The 19,586-nt window shown below is 44.3% G+C and overlaps 2 protein-coding genes across 4 annotated transcripts in view; one reads left to right on the forward strand and one right to left on the reverse strand.

The window, feature by feature from the left end:
- The window catches only part of crtac1b (cartilage acidic protein 1b), a 112,097-nt gene extending 107,893 nt beyond the window's left edge, over positions 1 to 4,204 (forward strand). Inside the window, exon 15 of the mRNA XM_077236410.1 lies at positions 4,121 to 4,204. Within this exon, the coding sequence (XP_077092525.1) occupies positions 4,121 to 4,176 (56 nt within the window). The 3' untranslated portion in view covers positions 4,177 to 4,204. The remainder of the gene's footprint in view (positions 1 to 4,120) is intronic.
- Positions 1 to 19,586, reverse strand: part of golga7bb (golgin A7 family, member Bb) — a 79,373-nt gene that overhangs the window by 19,848 nt on the left and 39,939 nt on the right. For all 3 annotated transcript variants that reach the window (XM_077236415.1, XM_077236414.1, XM_077236413.1), the window contains one exon: positions 1,853 to 1,954. In XM_077236415.1, coding sequence (XP_077092530.1) covers positions 1,853 to 1,954 — 102 coding nt within the window. The remainder of the gene's footprint in view (positions 1 to 1,852; positions 1,955 to 19,586) is intronic.

Raw genomic sequence — 19,586 nt, forward strand, 5'->3', positions numbered from 1 at the left:
CACGGGCCCCCAGGGCGGAGTCAAACGTCTCGTGTCCCTTCGACCCATTTTCGTGGTAATCTTTTCGCGTGCTCTGAAATTACTTCAGTAGAACCACACACTTGCCCTCGATTTGTCTGAGGCAAGTCATCAGTGACTGCGCACGCTTGCTCGTAAGCTGCACGCACATGGCAACCGAATCAATTGCCATACCGAGAAAAGAGATCCTCTGCATGGGAGAGAGTTTGCTCTTTTCCAAGTTGACCCAAAGGCCCAAATGGGCGAGTTGCCGGAGCACCATGTCCCTGTGTTCACAAACCTGGTCTCGAGAGTGAGCTAGAATCTGTCAGCCGTTGAGATAGTTCAGGATGCGAACCCCGTGTTGCGGGGATGGCACAAGTGCTGCCTCGACGAATTTCATGAAGATGCGAGGGGACAGGGTTAACCCGGAAGGGAAAACCGTGTACAGGTATGCCTGCTCCTCGAAAGCAAACCGTAGAAACGGTCTGTGTCAAGGAAGAATGGAGACATGAAAGTACACGTCCTTCAAGTCGATCGCTGCAAACCAATGGACGAACGCATTCAAAAATGCGTTTTCTCTCAACATCTTGAATGGAAGTTTGTGAAGGGCTCGGTTCAAGATGCACAGGACGACGTTTTGAGCCATTCCTTCGTACATTGCTTGATTTTTTCCCCATCGGACTTCAGTAAAGGGCTGCGGACCTTTCCCACCATCTTTTCTGACATGAAGAATACACTTTACGAGTGTTAATCGAGCTTGATCGCCGCTATCAGATGAAGATACGCTGCTTACTGTAGGTCGTCCTCCATGTTTACATGTGCGTAGTGATATTGGCTTGATTTTGGCTCGGACCTACTTACATTTTCGATGCTGATTGGTTGAAGATCTAGCTAAACAGTTTTATATGTCTCAATACGCAGTCAATATAGTGCGCCAATAAATTACACTTTTCTCATTAACTGCAGGATAATGCGTGGAGAACTTTTTGATTGGATACCTTTTATTAACGTTGAACATATTGAGCAAAAGAAAATGTAGTGCCCCGTTTGTCGGAACAAAACTGAACGATACAGCACAGGTACAGCGGCCTAACTGGTTGCAATCAGTTTGTTGTGATGCAACAAAACTAGATTGTTCCCTTTTTGATAATATGAATTTCCTTTTTGTTTATATCGTTTTGAAATGTTATCCCAATAAATCCCGCCGACGGATGTTCAGTTTGGCTTGAAATATGAATGACTTCAAACTCCAGCTGTCAAACACTTTGAGTTGTTTGTCTTGACAAACTTTCCTTATTCTTTAATCACACAGACAAAGTGTTTCCAATCAGGTCTGGCCTCAGGCAGGTTTTTGGTCTCACACAGTTTCCTAGCTACAATCATGGTTGTTCGAAAATGGAAAGAAACAGCTACAAAATAAGGAAGATTTTCCTCTCTGCTTTATATCAACATATCAAAGTGTCACCTCTGCTGAACGGCTGAAGGTGAATTTATATTCTTTGTATAGCATGTAACTCTTATGAATATGTGACTTCCCACTTTGGAATGAATAGAAGGCACACAATCACAACAGCGTTGATTGACATCATGCTGTGCCAAAGCAAATATAAACCATCTTGCTGTTTTTTTTTGTTTGTTTTTTGAATATCAGAAGTGAAAGGAAAACAAGGTCATGAGAAAGTATCTTAGCTTGAAGTGACAGCTAAAATAACAAAGTACTAATCAGCAAACAAACAGAATAAGTCATCAAAGTTCACAACTAGATCATACTCAGCTGTTTGTGGCAGTGCCAACAATTCAAAAAAGCATAACTTAAGACTGAAAACCATCCCGGACTGTTTATAAAGGATACCACTCTCATACCTCTCTCGATGGGGTCTGTGAGGAGCAAACCTCTGGGTGCATAGACCTTCTCATTTTGCTCCTGAATATACATGCTGATCTTTTTCAGTATCTGTGGGAGTCAGAGAAAGGACAGGAGTTAGGAGGACAAACAGAGGAAAAGAAAGGTTATCGTAATTCCCTTACTAATCTAATTCCCTTACTCCCTATAGGCCAGTTCACACCAAGGCTGATAAATATAACGATAACAATATAGGTTTATAAATCGTTCTAAATAAAATAAATATTGTCCATATTTACTTAATACACTTTTTTGGTCTTTTTGTGCATGATTGAAACAACTTTCCTTGCTGGTTGACATCATTAATCCCTCTTCACTTTTCATCCGGAATTCCACAATCCGTTCAATTACGACAAATACAAAGTTACTCCCTAAATTTATTTTCTAATGGAACAGGTTAAATACATTTAAATATTTGTATAACTAGAATTAGTAATATATATTTTTAAAATAATAAGTATTATTATTACTTTATAATGCCATATAGGCCAAATAATGCCCTTGTACAAAGCCTCGATTTAGTTTTTGAGGTCTCCAAGAATGTTTTCATGTTTGAATGTTCAAAACACATTATTTTTCACATATTTTACATTATTGCAGAAACTCTCTTCCCAAGTCTGTTAGTACCGATCAGGGGTGAGTTTCCCAAAAGCATTGTTAGGCAACTATGGTCGCAAGTTCAGTCGTTATCAGCATAGTTCAACGAGTTACTGTTTCCCGAAACAATAGTTCAAATAAACATTTAAACTGCATTGCAAAGATGTGTGGTTGGAATGACAGCTCTTGACCTGTGGTTAGAAGCATAGTTTCTTGTTTGTATGACGTGGACTCAATAAATTTGTATCTTGAGCCAAATAAGCAAGCTGACATTCAGTACAATCTATATCTTTCATTTATAATATACATATGTCATGTACGTATTTTAGTTTGTCAAAGATTTAAAGCGTCATTTTTGAAGAGTGCGCGTGTAAATAAGTGCTCTAAGTATGTAAAAACGAGCCTATGATTGAAACTGGAAATTAAGCAAAATAACTGAGAAAAAAGAGAATTAGCCCTCAGATGCAATGTCCACAGTTTATAGCAAAAAATCTAGCATTATTATGATCTCAAACAGATACATTAAAAGAAGTTATCACTCCACCACCTGCGTGACATAATTAACCAACGTGGTTGAACGACAAATTTGCGATAGTGCGGTTATGGGAAACAGTCGTGACTAGTTGATTTCTTCAATGATACGTATTTGATATGGTACAGTAGTTAAGCAGCTAGTTATGTTGTTGTACAGGAAATGCACCCCTGTTTAGTTCCTGTCTCTATAAAGCCCCTACTTCTGAAAAGTGCAGTGTGATCTGATTGGACAGCTGGACCAGTGTGTTGTGATTGGTAAACCACTCGTGAGTGTGTTTCAGAAATGTCACGTCCCTTACCATAACCAAAATTTTCAACATAGGCCTACTACTAATGCAACTCAACCAGGTCTCACCCTCTTTTTTTTTGTTGTGTATGCCTTGGACGGGAATTTTTTAAATGAGGAATATTGTGATGTGATCATTCCCAGAAAAAAAATACAAAACTACAAACAAGGCATTTCAGGGAGTTCAGCAATATAGTGATATAGAGAATAACTTTGGAGTGATTTTGTGCATTGTAACTTTGCAGACCCCTTTCATTCTCGAACAGCAACATTATACAATAAAGAATGTTGAAAATGTAAAAAAGCATAAAAGGTCCTTTAAAAATATATATAATTAGTTAATGGGTCATAACGTGTCAAATCATCCCCAGCTCAAATTTTTGATTTTGGTTCATATTTTTTTCTGTAGAAAGACAAACATGATTAATGATTAAAGCCAGAATATTAAAAGTCATGGATGCATATTTACTGAGTAATGCATTGTTTTGTAGAGGTTGGTCAAAATTACAGTTTTCACAGATTTGGAGCCAAATTACGGGGGGTGTGAAAAATCCTTTAGAAAGACAGCAGCATCAACATTTTATTTTTGCACAGAGATTGGTAGGTCTATTAATAAAATCTATTGACTTTAGCCATCGTTGTTGCATTACAGTATATGGCAATGGTGACAGTTCAAAAATGTGAGAAACTTTGCCTCAAGTTTGCATGCCTGGCCTGCTCAAGAAGTATTAAAGGTATCTCAATATCCTGCTAGATTCTGGTTCTTAACAAACTTTCCTTTTAATATCTTCATTTTAAAGGCCCTCGATGGTTCAATCCCAGAAATATGGAGTTCTCAATGTGGCTTCATCAGTAAATTGGTAAGTTGTACACATTTTCAGTGGTCGAAAATCAAACTTTGCACACAGCTGATACTTTTTTTCATTTAAAAAACCATATCTGAAGAACAAATAATATTGAAACTAGAAATGTATCTTGTTTGCTATCAAGTCAATTGTATAGAACATACCTGTCTGACTACCATAAATAGTATTTTTCCAAAGTTTGAATGCCTGCAGTCTTCTTATCAGATAAAAAAAAAATATCCACCTCAATTGAGCGCATACATTTTTTATGCACGTTTTTAGAACTTATGTGCATCTTGGCATTTCCATACAGCGTTTTTTTTATGCAATATCCCAAAATGGCCATAAAAATAGGTGGATGAAAACATAGCTAGTGTAACAAAATCCTTCTAAAAATTCTTCTAATATGCTGATTTGGTGCCCAAGAAACATTTCGTATTATTGTCAATGTTGAAAGCAGTTGCGCTGCTTAATAATAATGCTACAATTATATGATATATTATATGATATATTATATTACATTTATGAAAGCATCAAAGGCATCTAACAGTAGCTTATTTAGATTACTCAAGTTTATTTGTTTGACTTTTCAAGTGAGCATTGCAAAGGCTGCCTGTGTTTCTCTACCCCAGTGGGGTGAAACTGTGCATCACTTTGCTTCGCTTTGCTTTCCACTCTACAGAACCGGCCGTGAAAAGATGTTTGTAATAAGGAAAGAAAACGGATCTGTTCAGTGGAGTTCAGTGGCCATGAACAAACTTCAAGATGAGCAATGACTCACAGGAGTAAATCCAACACATGCTGCTAATATGATACTTGGCGCAACACAAGGTGAAATACGTTTTTCCAGAACAAAGTGTACAAGCACACATTTATCCAAAAAATGACATCCATTTATCATGATAAAAATTCCATGTAAATATGGAGGGAGGTCCAAAAGCATGAGACCACCAATGGAACAGATTTTTCATTAGAACTTATATCAGCATAATAAATTGAGTGGAAAGTTAAAGTGAAAAATTAACATGAATGTCTCAGTGTCTGGTACTGTTGCCCTTTAGCTTTAATGGCAGCAGCACTCAAGCTGCAGGTGTCACGGAACACACACTGGAGGCAGAAAATCCAAAAGCAGTAATTTAATATAAAAGGGCAATCCAAACTCTTAGTCATCCAGGCAGGGGTCAAAAGTCCAATAAGGCAATCCAAAACATAAAATACAAACGAGAACCAGTCTGATACAAATAACGGAAGTGTGGGGACATAATACAAGGACTCCGTGACACATACTGAAACAGACAGGGTTATATACACAGGGAATCGACAATGATAATGGGGAATTGGCTGAGTGCAATGATCAGTGATAAGAAACAGCTGAGTGCAATGATGAGACAAAGGATCGTGGGAAATGTAGTTCATAAGTGAAGGACACCGTGGGAAAGGAGGACATCTAGTGGACATCAGGGGAACACAAACCCAACACTGTGACATAACCCCCCCTCTACGGAGCGGCTACCAGACGCTCCATGACAACAACAAGAAACACAGAAAACACAACACAATATAATACAAGAGGTTCAGGAGGGAGGTGGAACGGTGGAGGATCAGGGGGAGGGAAGGTGGGCCAGGTCCATGAAGGGAGACAGGAACAAGGAGTGAGGGTTTAACCGGGGACCGGGGCAAAACAAAAAATCTATCGGGCATCCAGGGGTAAACACAAAGTCTATCGGGATGCCAGGGTGAAACGCACAGTTCATCGGGAGGCCAGGGCGAGACGCAAAGTCCATCGGGCGGCCAGGGCGAGACGTAAAGTCCATCGGGCGGCCAGGGCGAAGAAGACCTCTCGGGCGGCCAGGGCGGCAAAGACCCCTCGGGCGGCCAGGGCGGCAAAGACCTCTCGGGCGGCCAGGGCGGCAAAGACCCCTCGGGCGGCCAGGGCGGCAAAGACCCCTCGGGCGGCCAGGGCGGCGAAGACCCCTCGGGCGGCCAGGGCGGCCCCTCGGGCGGCCAGGGCGGCGAAGACCCCTCGGGCGGCCAGGGCGGCGAAGACCCCTCGGGCGGCCAGGGCGGCGAAGACCCCTCGGGCGGCCAGGGCGGCGAAGACCCCTCGGGCGGCCAGGGCGGCGAAGACCCCTCGGGCGGCCAGGGCGGCGAAGACCCCTCGGGCGGCCAGGGCGGCCCCTCGGGCGGCCAGGGCGGCGAAGACCCCTCGGGCGGCCAGGGCGGCGAAGACCCCTCGGGCGGCCAGGGCGGCGAAGACCCCTCGGGCGGCCAGGGCGGCGAAGACCCCTCGGGCGGCCAGGGCGGCGAAGACCCCTCGGGCGGCCAGGGCGGCGAAGACCCCTCGGGCGGCCAGGGCGGAGCAGACACCGGCTCAGGAACAGCAGACACCGGCTCAGGAACAGCAGACACCGGCTCAGGAACAGCAGACACCGGCTCAGGAACAGCAGACACCGGCTCAGGAACAGCAGACACCGGCTCAGGAACAGCAGACACCGGCTCAGGAACAGCAGACACCGGCTCAGGAACAGCAGACACCGGCTCAGGAACAGCAGACACCGGCTCAGGAACAGCAGACACCGGCTCAGGAACAGCAGACACCGGCTCAGGAACAGCAGACACCGGCTCAGGAACAGCAGACACCGGCTCAGGAACAGCAGACACCGGCTCAGGAACAGCAGACACCGGCTCAGGAACAGCAGACACCGGCTCAGGAACAGCAGACACCGGCTCAGGAACAGCAGACACCGGCTCAGGAACAGCAGACACCGGCTCAGGAACAGCAGACACCGGCTCAGGAACAGCAGACACCGGCTCAGGAACAGCAGACACCGGCTCAGGAACAGCAGACACCGGCTCAGGAACAGCAGACACCGGCTCAGGAACAGCAGACACCGGCTCAGGAACAGCAGACACCGGCTCAGGAACAGCAGACACCGGCTCAGGAACAGCAGACACCGGCTCAGGAACAGCAGACACCGGCTCAGGAACAGCAGACACCGGCTCAGGAACAGCAGACACCGGCTCAGGAACAGCAGACACCGGCTCAGGAACAGCCACAAGAACTGTAATAGTCACAAAAACAGACACACACACAGAAACAGGCACTGGCTCTGGAACAGGCACTGGCTCTGGAACAGGCACTGGCTCTGGAACAGGCACTGGCTCTGGAACAGGCACTGGCTCTGGAACAGGCACTGGCTCTGGAACAGGCACTGGCTCTGGAACAGGCACTGGCTCTGGAACAGGCACTGGCTCTGGAACAGGCACTGGCTCTGGAACAGGCACTGGCTCTGGAACAGGCACTGGCTCTGGAACAGGCACTGGCTCTGGAACAGGCACTGGCTCTGGAACAGGCACTGGCTCTGGAACAGACACTGGCTCTGGAACAGACACGGGCTCTGGAACAGACACGGGCTCTGGAACAGACACGGGCTCTGGAACAGACACGGGCTCTGGAACAGACACGGGCTCTGGAACAGACACTGGCTCTGGAACAGACACTGGCTCTGGAACAGACACAGGCTCTGGAACAGGCATTGGCTCAGCCTCCGGCTCTGGAACAGGCATTGGCTCAGCCTCCGGCTCTGGAACGGGCAATGGCTCTGCCTCCAGCTCTGGAACAGCAGACACTAGCTCCGGCTCTGGAACAGCAGACATGGGCATGTCCAGGATCCGAACCAGACGCTCCAGATAGTCCAGATCCAAGAAGGCAGATGGCACTGGCTCTGCCTCCGGCGCTGGAACGGATACTGGCTCTGCCTCCGGCTCTGGAACAGGCATTGGCTCTGCCTCCGGCTCTGGAACCGGCAATGGCTCTGCCTCCGGCTCTGGAACCGGCAATGGCTCTGCCTCCGGCTCTGGAATGGGCACTGGCTCTGCCTCCGGCTCTGGAACGGCCATTGGCTCTGCCTCCGGCTCCGGCTCTGGAACAGCAGACACTGGTTCCGGCTCTGGAACAGCAGACACGGGCATGTCCAGGATCCGAGCCAGACGCTCCAGATAGTCCCGGCCCAGGAAGGCGGACGGAACGTGAACAGTCTCTCGCTGGGCAGACGTGACGTGAACAGTCTCTCGCTGGGCAGACGTGACGTGAACAGTCTCTCGCTGGGCAGACGTGACGTGAACAGTCTCTCGCTGGGCAGACGTGACGTGAACAGTCTCTCGCTGGGCAGACGTGACGTGAACAGTCTCTCGCTGGGCAGACGTGACGTGAACAGTCTCTCGCTGGGCAGACGTGACGTGAACAGTCTCTCGCTGGGCAGACGTGACGTGAACAGTCTCTCGCTGGGCAGACGGAACGTGAACAGTCTCTCGCTGGGCAGACGGAACGTGAAGATTCTCTGACTGGGCAGACGGGACGTGAACAGGCTCTCGACCACCTCCTCCACTGCGACCTCCACGGGTTCCACGAAACTTAACTAATCGGGTCCCCTTAAAAAACTCCATTCTCTCCCGCTCGGTGGCTGGGGAAGAGATATTGAGAAACATACCGCTGGATCTTGTGTGACGGAGTCCTTCTGTCACGGAACACACACTGGAGGCAGAAAATCCAAAAGCAGTAATTTAATATAAAAGGGCAATCCAAACTCTTAGTCATCCAGGCAGGGGTCAAAAGTCCAATAAGGCAATCCAAAACATAAAATACAAACGAGAACCAGTCTGATACAAATAACGGAAGTGTGGGGACATAATACAAGGACTCCGTGACACATACTGAAACAGACAGGGTTATATACACAGGGAATCGACAATGATAATGGGGAATTGGCTGAGTGCAATGATCAGTGATAAGAAACAGCTGAGTGCAATGATGAGACAAAGGATCGTGGGAAATGTAGTTCATAAGTGAAGGACACCGTGGGAAAGGAGGACATCTAGTGGACATCAGGGGAACACAAACCCAACACTGTGACAGCAGGAGCTTGCATTTAAATGTACCAAACGTTTTTTTGTATTTGCGTATTTCATTAGTGACTTTTTTTATTACAGAATGCATATTACAGAATGCTTAACTTTTATTATTTTACATTATAAATTAAAAAAAACATTCAAAATAAACAACATTTTTAAAAACCTTGAAACCTCCTGTTTATTCACAGATTTAAAGGGGTGGTATAATGCCCCTTTCAAAAGATGTAAAATAAATCTCTGATGTCCATGTGAAGTTTTAGCTCAAAATACCCCACAGATATTTTTATATAGCATGTCAATTTGTCACTTTTTAGGGTGAGCAAAAACGCACCGTTTTTGTTTCATTACCTTTAAATGCAAATTAGCTGCTGCTCCCGGCACAGAGGGCAGAGCTACAACAGCTTGTGTCCTTAGCAGCTTCGATTACCTCACACAGACATGCACTGAAAATGTAAAAAACTTTTAGCCTTTTATGTTCAAACTGGAGTCAGAAAGATGGAGATACTCAAGAAGAAGTGACAACATGTAGACAACTTTTCTGAATGGTTAGTTGGTGAATTTATGTAGCTTATGTGTAGTTATCTTATAGTCATTGATTAGCATATTCTGTCATGATAATCTATAAATCGTATTTCCGGGGTGGGGTTTATGTAATTCGTGAGTTTGTGATGTCACTAACCTGGGAGGAATGTTGTGTAGTCCCTACCAGCCATTTGTTGTAGTCCTTAAAAAGCAATTTCTTTAAAAGAAAATTTCATTTGATATTTAGTTTGATAAATATTGTTATGATAATGGATTATGGTACCTTTAAGGAAGGTTCTAGTTTATCTTATGCTTTCACTTTAAGAGAGTCTTTGTGTTTTGCGGGAAGTGAGAAGTGACTGTATACTGTCGCATGCAAGTAGGCCAACGAGAATGACAGAGTAAAGTTATACAGTTCTTTTAAGCACATCTGGCCTCCATTTATTACATATTTGGCGACGATGATAAACGACACACTTCTGCTAATGAATCGTAGGGGTTGGCACGAGTGAGGAAGCCCTGCTTGAACGGATTATATTGACAAAATGGCGATGTTCGGGACAGTGGGGGAATTTGTGGAAGAAAATGGTGACTGGCTCGAGTATACAGAGCGTCTGGAGATGTACTGTCCTCAACATCAGTTTAGTATATTGACAGTCAGATAACCTCTCTTCCCTCACACCACTCTGAAGACAGTATGCTTGTTTGCCCACAGGTTTAATGGTCTTGGGCATGGAGTGAAACTACAAACACAACAAATATATTTCAATAATATGCTTACAATTAAACGTGACATTTTGTAATGTAAATAATGAATACAAGCACAATATGGCTAATGCAATAGCCTAATGGAAAATTATTAATAACTCTCTTTAACTCTAACAGTTCACATTTATATGCAAGTATTATAAAAATCAATGCAAATCAATAAATACTTACAAGCGATGCTGTTGCAAGGTTTAAGATTACAGAAATGTGTGACGATTAACGAGAGCCATCGTTACCGCTGCCTGCATGGAGCACTCACTACTTCCTGATTCACGTGAATACCAGAATTAGCAGAATTACAGAAATGTCAAACTTGCCACTAGGTGGAGCTCTAAACCATAAATAAAGTGAACAGGAGATTTAAAGCCATGAATAACATTAAATAATTACAGGCATATAACAAATAAATCTGTTATCAAATTAAACAAAATATGAAATATTTTATAACAAACTTGTTCCAACACACTCTCTGTCTGGCGTGGACAACAGGGCACTACTCACAAGTAATTTAGATTGATCTAATCAAGTTTCTCTGGAGTAAGGAGAAGAACTGTCTTAGTGATAGGCCGTATGTAGACCTTTGGGCCTTCCTTTTTAAAGACCTTGAGTTCCACCGTGCGGACTTTGTTGTCTTTGCTTGGAAAAACTTGAGTAACAAGTTCCATTGGCCAATCATTCCTTTTTTGCTGTTCATCCTTCAAGAGCACAATGCTTCCTAGCTCAATGTCAGACTTACTAATTGACCACTTTCTTTTTGGTTGCAAAAGAGTTAGGTACTGTTTTTTCCATTTATCCCAGAAAGTTTGAGCCAAGTATTGTACCTGGCGCCATTGCCGGTTATGAAGGTCTTTGATCCAGTCACCTGCTGGGGCAGGAGCAACTGTAACCTTTTGAGTTAGGAGTGCATCGGGTGTAAGTATGAATGGGTCATCTGGGTTGGTCGACACTGGTACAAGAGGTCGAGCATTGATTATAGCAGCAACTTCTGCCATTAGAGTGGAGAGTGTCTCATGTGTTAATGCTGAAGGTCCCACCTGTAGGAACATTGCATCTAGTATCCTTCTAGCAAGTCCAATCATCCTCTCCCAGGACCCACCCATATGAGATGCATGAGGTGGGTTAAACTGCCAAATACAGCCCTGGTCAACGACAAATTTTGAAACAGAGGTATTGTCAACATTAGAGGAAATGTTAAGCTCCTTACAAGCACCTACGCAATTTGTTCCTCTGTCCGAACGGATGAGCTTCACAGGCCCTCTAATAGCAAGACAACGCCGCAGGGCATTAATGAAGCTAGATGTATCTAAAGAATCAATAAGCTCAATGTGCACAGCTCTCACACTCATGCAGGTGAATATTACTGCCCACCTTTTGCTTTGCGCATGACCGCCTCTGGTATGTCGTGCCGCCACACTCCATGGGCCGAAAACATCTAGTCCCACATTCGTAAATGGAGGGTCAGTGGATACACGATCTGCTGGAAGGTCAGCCATTTTTTGAGTCAGTGGTTCTCTTCTAAGTCTTCTGCATGTGACACATTCATGTATAACACTGCAAACACATCTCTTACCACCAACAACCCAATAGCCAGCAGCACGCACTGCACCCTCTGTGTAATGTCGTCCCTGGTGTTGCACATTCTCATGATGATGTTTGACTAAAACTGTTTCCCAGGGATGATAAGGGGCTTTTTTACGTCAAGCTCCATTAACGCTTCTGTCAATCGCCCTCCTACTCTTAGCAGGCCGTCTGCATCTATGAACGGGTCTAAGGCTTTAAGTGGACTTTTTCTGGAAAGCTTATCCCCAGTTTCCAAGCTCTTATACTCTTCGTAATATGTCTCCTGTTGGACTGCTTTGATGATTCTTTTTTCAGCACATAAGAGTCCTTCAACTGTTGGGGCACTGGAATAGTAATGCCAGCTATTGCAACTTGATGTTTCTAGTTTAGAATCTTTATGGAACTGACGAGATATATGGAGAAGACGTGCAATGGCATGAGTGATGGACTTCCAAGTGAAAAATCGGAGAAGCGTTGTGCTCCAACACACTTACTCATCATTATGGTCTTCAATGTGGAGACTTGAGGATGTACCTCTGCATCTGAAAGAGGATTCACAAGCTCATATGTGTTCTCTTCAGGTAGAGTCTGAGCGTTGTTTATCAGAAAATCTGGTCCCTGCAGCCACTTGGTGTTTTGGAGATGAGCAGCAGTGACAGACCTTGTTGCAATGTCTGCTGTGTTCTCATCTGTGCACACATACTTCCACTTATTTGGATGTGAAGACTTGCGAATCCGTAGGACTCAATTGCTAACAGATACATAGAAGCGTCGGGTCTCATTATATATGTAGCCTAGCACAACCTTACTATCTGTAAAGTAAATAGTGTCATCCAAGGGTATGTCAATTTCTGATGTGATGAACTCTGCCAGTTCTACTGCCAGAACCGCAGCACACAACTCAAGACGGGGAACCGTTTGCTTCGGGCTGAGTTTTGCTTTACCCACGATGAAGCCAACTTGGTTACTTCCACATGAATCCATCAATCTAAGGTAGGCCACTGCATCTATTGCTTTTGTTGATGCATCAGAGAAGACAAACATCTCCCTTTCGTGTGGCTGTAGAAGGTGATATGTTTGTGTAGCATCTTGGAATGTGGAGCTTACTTAAATCCTTAAGTGAAAGTCGCCACATGTCCCATTTTTCCTCCATTTCTTTGGTAAGAAGGGAGTCACAGTCATCATTCTGGTTATTAAGTTCTCTCATGATTGATTTACCCTGGATTGTAACTGGACCAACAAAGCCAAGAGGACCTCTTAGGACCTCTTTGCTGTTTGAAGCTATCTTGTGAAGCCATAAGTTGGAACCAGAAAGAGTCCTCTGTGTGTTTTTTGCGGAGGTCCACTGTCACCTTAACTGTAGGAAGGGACTTCAAACCATCATCAACATAAAAGTCACGTTTCACAAAGTTCTTGACCTCAGGGTCACCACCTTTTATAGACTGCCGGAGACAATAGATGGCTACAGCAGGAGATGGACTGTTGCCAAAAACATGTACCTGCATGCGGTACTCAATGATGTCTTCAGATGGGTCATTATTACAGAACCACAGGAACCTTAAGAAATTGTGGTCATCTTCTCTCACTAAGAGACGGTAAAACATTTGTTTAATGTCAGCTGTTATTGCCACAGCTTCCTGTTGAAATCGTATGAGCACCCCAAGAAGAGTGTTGTTCTGGTCTGGCCCAGTTAAAATAACATCATTCAGCGAGATATCCTTATAACGGGCACTGGAATCAAAGACAATTCTTATTTTTCCGGGTGTTTTAGGGTGATATACACCAAAGAAAGGCAAGTACCAGCACTCTTCTTCTTCCATGAGAGGGGGAGCTTCTTCAGCATGGTTTTTACTAAAAACATTGCCCATAAAAGTAAAGAACTGCTGTTTCATCTCTGGATTTCTCTCTAGATTACGTCTCAAAGTGGACAACCTTTTCATCGCTTGACATCTGTTGTAAGCAGGTCTGGACCTCTGAGCTTTGAAAGGCAGTGGTGCTACCCAGCTGTTATTTTTATCTTTCTCCAGCTCTTGTTCCATGATGTGAGGGAATGACAGGTCATTGATAGATGGGGCCACTTTGTTGTCATCACAGGTAACCTTAAACACTTCTTGACCAAACTGATTACCTTTGTGATTGTAAACAAGTTGATACACATAACACATTCCATTGTAATTTCTCCACTCATCACTGTTTCTCTCTTTCACATGAAAAGAAAATTGGACAGGGATCAAAGATGGATGGGCGCTGTTCTTTTGTGTTAGTGAAGAATGTACTCACAGTCCTAGACTTGTGAATGCCGTTCAGACATACATTGCCAACTATCACCCATCCTAGGTCAAGCTTTTGTGCATAAGGAGCATCATGAGGACCATTTATCTGTCTGCGAACCTTATGGACTCTGATAATATCACGACCCAGAAGAATCATGATAGGGGCATCTGGGTCTAACTCTGGTATCAATGGAGCTGTAGGCTTCAAGTGAGAGTGATAGAGAGCAGCACTGGGTGTGGGAATCTCTACCCTATTGTCCGGTATGTTTTACACTCTAGCAAACTTGGTAGGGAGAGGACTACCTTTCCATCTACAGACTCGATTTGGTAGCCAGATGCTTTTCGACCGACGGTCTCTGTCACTCCAGAACAAGTTCTAAGGTTATACGGAGAAGCTGGGCCATTTTCTTTGAAGGCATCAAAGAATTCAGAACGAGCTAATGACTTATTGCTCTGCTCATCAAGAATCATATAGACTTTCATTGCTTTCTCATGCTGGCATTTAGGATAGACCTTCACCAAGCTGATTTTTGAACATGACTTATTACTAAGATCATCTCTGCAAACCTCAGTGCAATGAGCTTCCACTTCCGTTGGTACCGTGGAAACTCCCTCCCCACCATGCTGTAATGAGGAGGTTACTCTTGTGCGGACTGAGCTGGGCCTGGGTGTAGTGCAGAAATGTGTTTCTCACTTCTACACTCTGAACATTTGGTCACAAATCTGCAGTACTTAGCTGTGTGCGTTGTGGCTAAGCAACACTTGAAACAGATTTTTTTCTCTTTCAAAAAAGCAAAACATTCCTTTAAAGGCTTCTCGCGGAAGGAACAGCATTTCCTTAGTAAGTGAGATATTTTGTGAATGGGGCAAAGTCTCTCATCATCCTCAGTTGTCCGTTCCTCTTCATCTGTTTCAAAATGAACAAAGGAAAACACATTCATCTTGTTAACTGAGACTTCTCTTGATTTGCTTGGCTTCCAACCAGCCTTGTCAGCTTTATAAAGTGAATATGTCTGAGTAGCAAAGTTGAACCCTGGATCATTCCTTATTCTAGCTTGCTGACTTAAAAAATCAACCAAGAGCTTGAAGGGAGAAAATGAAACACCATTCCTTTCTTTGTAACCAGATCCATGTGACAACTACTTTTCTTTGTAGATTAAATGGCAGCTTCTGAACTATGGGATTGATGCCCCTAGCTGTGTCCAGGTATGGCTGGCCTGGAAGATATCCATCAGCTTTAGCTGACTCTATTTCCATAAGAAGATCGCTCAATTCATGAAGCTTTGAGTAATTTCTGCTTGAAATTCTCGGAAAAGTTTCAACATGCTTGAAAAGTGCCCTTTCGATAACCTCTGGAGCACCATAATACTCTTCAAGTCTAGTCCATATCATGTCAAGACCCTTCAATGGCTGATTAATGTGTACTGACCTCATGCATTTAGCGTGTTCAGCTGACTCTTTTCCCAACCATTTGACTAACAAGTCAATTTCTTTACTAGGTGTCAAGTTCAAACCACTTACAGCATTATGAAAGGACCGTTGCCAGGCTCTGAAGCGTTCTGGTTGGTCAGTGAACTGTATTAAACCAGTGTTAACAAGTTCACACCGAGCAAAATATCTGACAAAGTCCGAAATGTCTGTCTTGTCTTGTTGGGAAGGTTGAGATGTTGGACTTGCCATTGCGAAAGGCGGTGTGTGCTGCTTTGGTTGAAACCATGTGTTTTTTGCGCTGGTTATTACTTGGAGTGTTACCAGAAGAATGATTCATGGCTGGTGAGAATTGTGATGGTTGAGCAGAATCTTTTCTTGGTTGCATGTGGCAAAATTCTGCATCGTCTGAGCAACTCACTTCCTTGAAAGTGGAGCGGGAACAGAATGTCTGTCTACTAACTCTGTGTGTGGCTGTACGATCTCATCTGGAAGAAGTGGGTCTGCTTTTGATGCTGATTCTGTGGCTTCATGTAGATTCATCTGTTCCACGTATTCACATGTACGCTGCATAACATCAACAGGAGCCGTTTCCAGTGGAGGAACTTGTTTACTATGGACGCTGGTGTCAACCGCTGCTTCTAAGGCCTCTGCTTCGGCTACGGCTGCAGCAGTTTCTCTCTCTAACACCATTTTTGCCTCCAATTTGGCTTTCTCCACCTTTATTCTTTCCTCCTCATCTGCATACATTAAACGTGCCTTGGCTGCTTCAGCTTTTGCTCTGGCCATAACGGCTGCAGCATTTGTAGAGGAACTGCCCGGTCATAAACACGACAAATAGGATCTGGTTTTGAGTGAGGGTGTCGATTCCATTGCGTACACAATACTGTTTTAATTTACTTGAATCTTCACAAACTGCTACTGTAACTTTCCTGCAGCCGCTTTTTCACTGTACTGTCCTCAACATCATTTTAGTATATTGACAGTCAGATAAACTCTCTTTCCCCTCACACGACTCTGAAGACGGTATATTTGTTTGCCCACAGGTTTAATGGTCTTGGGTATGGAGTGAAACTACAAACACAACAAATATATTTCAATAATATGCTTACAATTAAACGTGACATTTTGTAATGTAAATAATGAATACAAGCACAATGTGGCTAATGCAATAGCCTAATGGAATATTATTAATAACTCTCTTTAACTGTAACAGTTCACATTTATATGCAAGTATTATAAACACCCATGCAAATCAATAAATACTTACAAGCGATGCTGTTGCAAGGTTTAAGATTACAGGAATGTGTGACGATTAACGAGAGCCATCGTTACCGCTGCCCACCTGGAGCACTCGCTACTTCCTGATTCATGTGAATACCAGAAATGTCAAACTTGCCACTAGTTGGAGATCTAAACCATAAATAAAGTGAACAGGAGATTTAAAGCCATGAATAACATTAAATAATTACAGGCATATAACAAATAAATCTGTAATCAAATTAAACAAAATATGAAATATTTTACAACAAACTTGTTCCAACACAGGAGCATTTCTTCGCCACGAACGAGATCACGGAGGAAGATAAGAAACGCTCTATCTTGTTAAGTGTGTGCAGATCAAAGACGTATAAGCTCATGAGGAACTTGGCAACACCGCGAAAGCCGGGAGAGTTGGCTTACAAAGATTTAATTGACCTGGTCCAGAACCACCACAGCCCTAGACCTTCAGTGATAGTGCAACGTTTTAAGTTCCACAGCCATTTTCGTAAGACTGGAGAATCTATTTCAAAGTTTGTGGCTGAGCTGCGTCAGCTGTCGGAACATTGTGAGTTTGGTACTGCACTGGAGGACATGCTGCGTGATCGCCTCGTGTGCGGAATTAATGATGACGTGATTCAGCACAGGTTGCTGGGGGAAGCGACACTCTCGTTTACAAAGCAATGGAAATCACACCGATGGAAAGGTATGGAGTCGGCAGCACTACATGTAAAGGATATTCAGAAAGCAAGTGGCAGTGCTCAGAATGATGTGTTTCATGTGTCTAAGGCTATTAAAGTGAAATCAGTGGAATGTTACAGATGTGGGGGAGCTCACTTTGCAAATGTTTGTAAATTCAAAGACACTGTGTGCCGTAATTGTGGCAAGAAGGGACATTTGGCAAAGAAATGCAGAGGCAACAAATCTACAGGGAAAAACTCAAAGAGCGGATGGAAACCTCACTTAAAGACACATCACATAGTGGAGACTGAACAAGAGGAGACATGTCCCTATCTAATGTTTAACTTGAGTGAAACTCATTCAGACCCTCTTTATGTAACAATTCAAATTAATGGACTAAACCTTAAGATAGAGATATACACGGGAGCTTCTGCGTCAATCATTAGTGAGTAGACTTATGGTAAGTTATGGACTGATGAGCAGATACCAGCACTGTGTGAGTCTTCCAATAAATTGAGAATGTATACAGGAGAGATCATTCCAGTAATGGGTGCGATGGAAGTGATCATTGCCTATGGCAGCCAGGCGGCTGAAGCTCGCTTGCTCGTTGTCAAGGGAACAGGCCCGAGCCTGCTGGGGCGTGATTGGCTCATTAAAATTCAGTTAAAATGGGGAGAGATACGACTCATAAAAGGGCTTTGTGCTGGGGATGTGGTTGGGAGGTATCTAGAGGTGTTTAAGGATGAGCTGGGTACCCTAAGGGGCACCACGGTGAAACTTTGCGTGGAGCCCAATGCTACACCTCACTTCTTTAAACCCCAGTCTGTCCCATGCAATGAAGCATAAAGTGGAAAAGGAGCTTGAGAGGCTTCAGCAGCTGGGTATCATTGAGCCAATTAAATTTTCTAACTGGGCAGCCCCAATCGTTCCCATGCTAAAAGAGGATGGTACAGTCCGCATTTGTGGAGACTATAAGCTGACAATCAATCAAGCAGCGAAGGTGGAGACATACCCTATCCCAAGAGTGGAAGATTTTTTCTCAATGCTGGCGGGAGGCAAAACCTTCACTAAGCTTGATATGAGTCATTCCTATCAATAGTTGTTGCTGGATGAGGAGTCAAAGCAATATGTCACGGTCAACACTCACAAAGGGCTGTTTAAATATAACAGGCTGGTGTTTGGGGTGGCGTCTAGCCCGGCCATTTTTCAAAGAACAATGGAAAACCTGTTGCAGGGAATTCCAAACGTGGCAGTATACCTCGATGACATTCTGGTCACAGGGAAGACAGAAGAGGAGTTTCTCAGTAACCTCGACCAGGTGCTCAAGAGGATGTCGGAGGCAGGGCTGCGGCTAAAAAAATGTGAGTGTACAATCCAGGCAGAGTCTGTAACCTACCTGGGACATCAAATATCAGCCCATGGCCTCTTTCCAGTGGCAGAAAAGGTCAGGGCCATCAAGGAAATGTGCCAGAGCTTAAGTCATTCCTGGGGATAGTAACTTCTTGGGGAAAGGGGAAACAAAGGGAAGTTCTTGCCAGAGCTATCAACTGTGCTGGCCCCGTTGTACAGCCTGTTACATCATGATTAGCAGTGGAAGTGGGGAGGGGAGCAGGAGGATGCTTTCACCAAAGTCAAATATCTGCTGCAGTCAGCCAGTGTGTTAGTCCATTTTGACCCTGAGAAGGAGCTTACAGTGTAGTGTGATGCCTCTCCATATGGCATTGGGGCCGTTCTGCCACACATAATGGAGGAGGGCTCAGAGAAACCCATTGCATTTGCATCAAGGACGCTTACAAAAGCAGAGAAGGGTTATTCTCAACTAGACAAAGAGGGCTTGGCCGTGGTATTTGCTGTGAAGCGTTTTCACCAATCTCTCTATGGCCGTTCCTTCACAGTTTTCACGGACCATAAGCCTTTGATGAGCCTGTTCAGTGAGCATAAGAGTGTCCCTTCCATGGCGTCAGCTTGTATCCAGAGGTGGGCACTGACATTGTCTGCCTATCAATATCGTATAGTGT

Source organism: Siphateles boraxobius, unplaced genomic scaffold, assembly GCF_051911475.1.
Source record: "Siphateles boraxobius isolate OS27281-9 unplaced genomic scaffold, OSU_SipBor_1 20, whole genome shotgun sequence".
Lineage (NCBI taxonomy): Eukaryota > Metazoa > Chordata > Actinopteri > Cypriniformes > Leuciscidae > Siphateles > Siphateles boraxobius.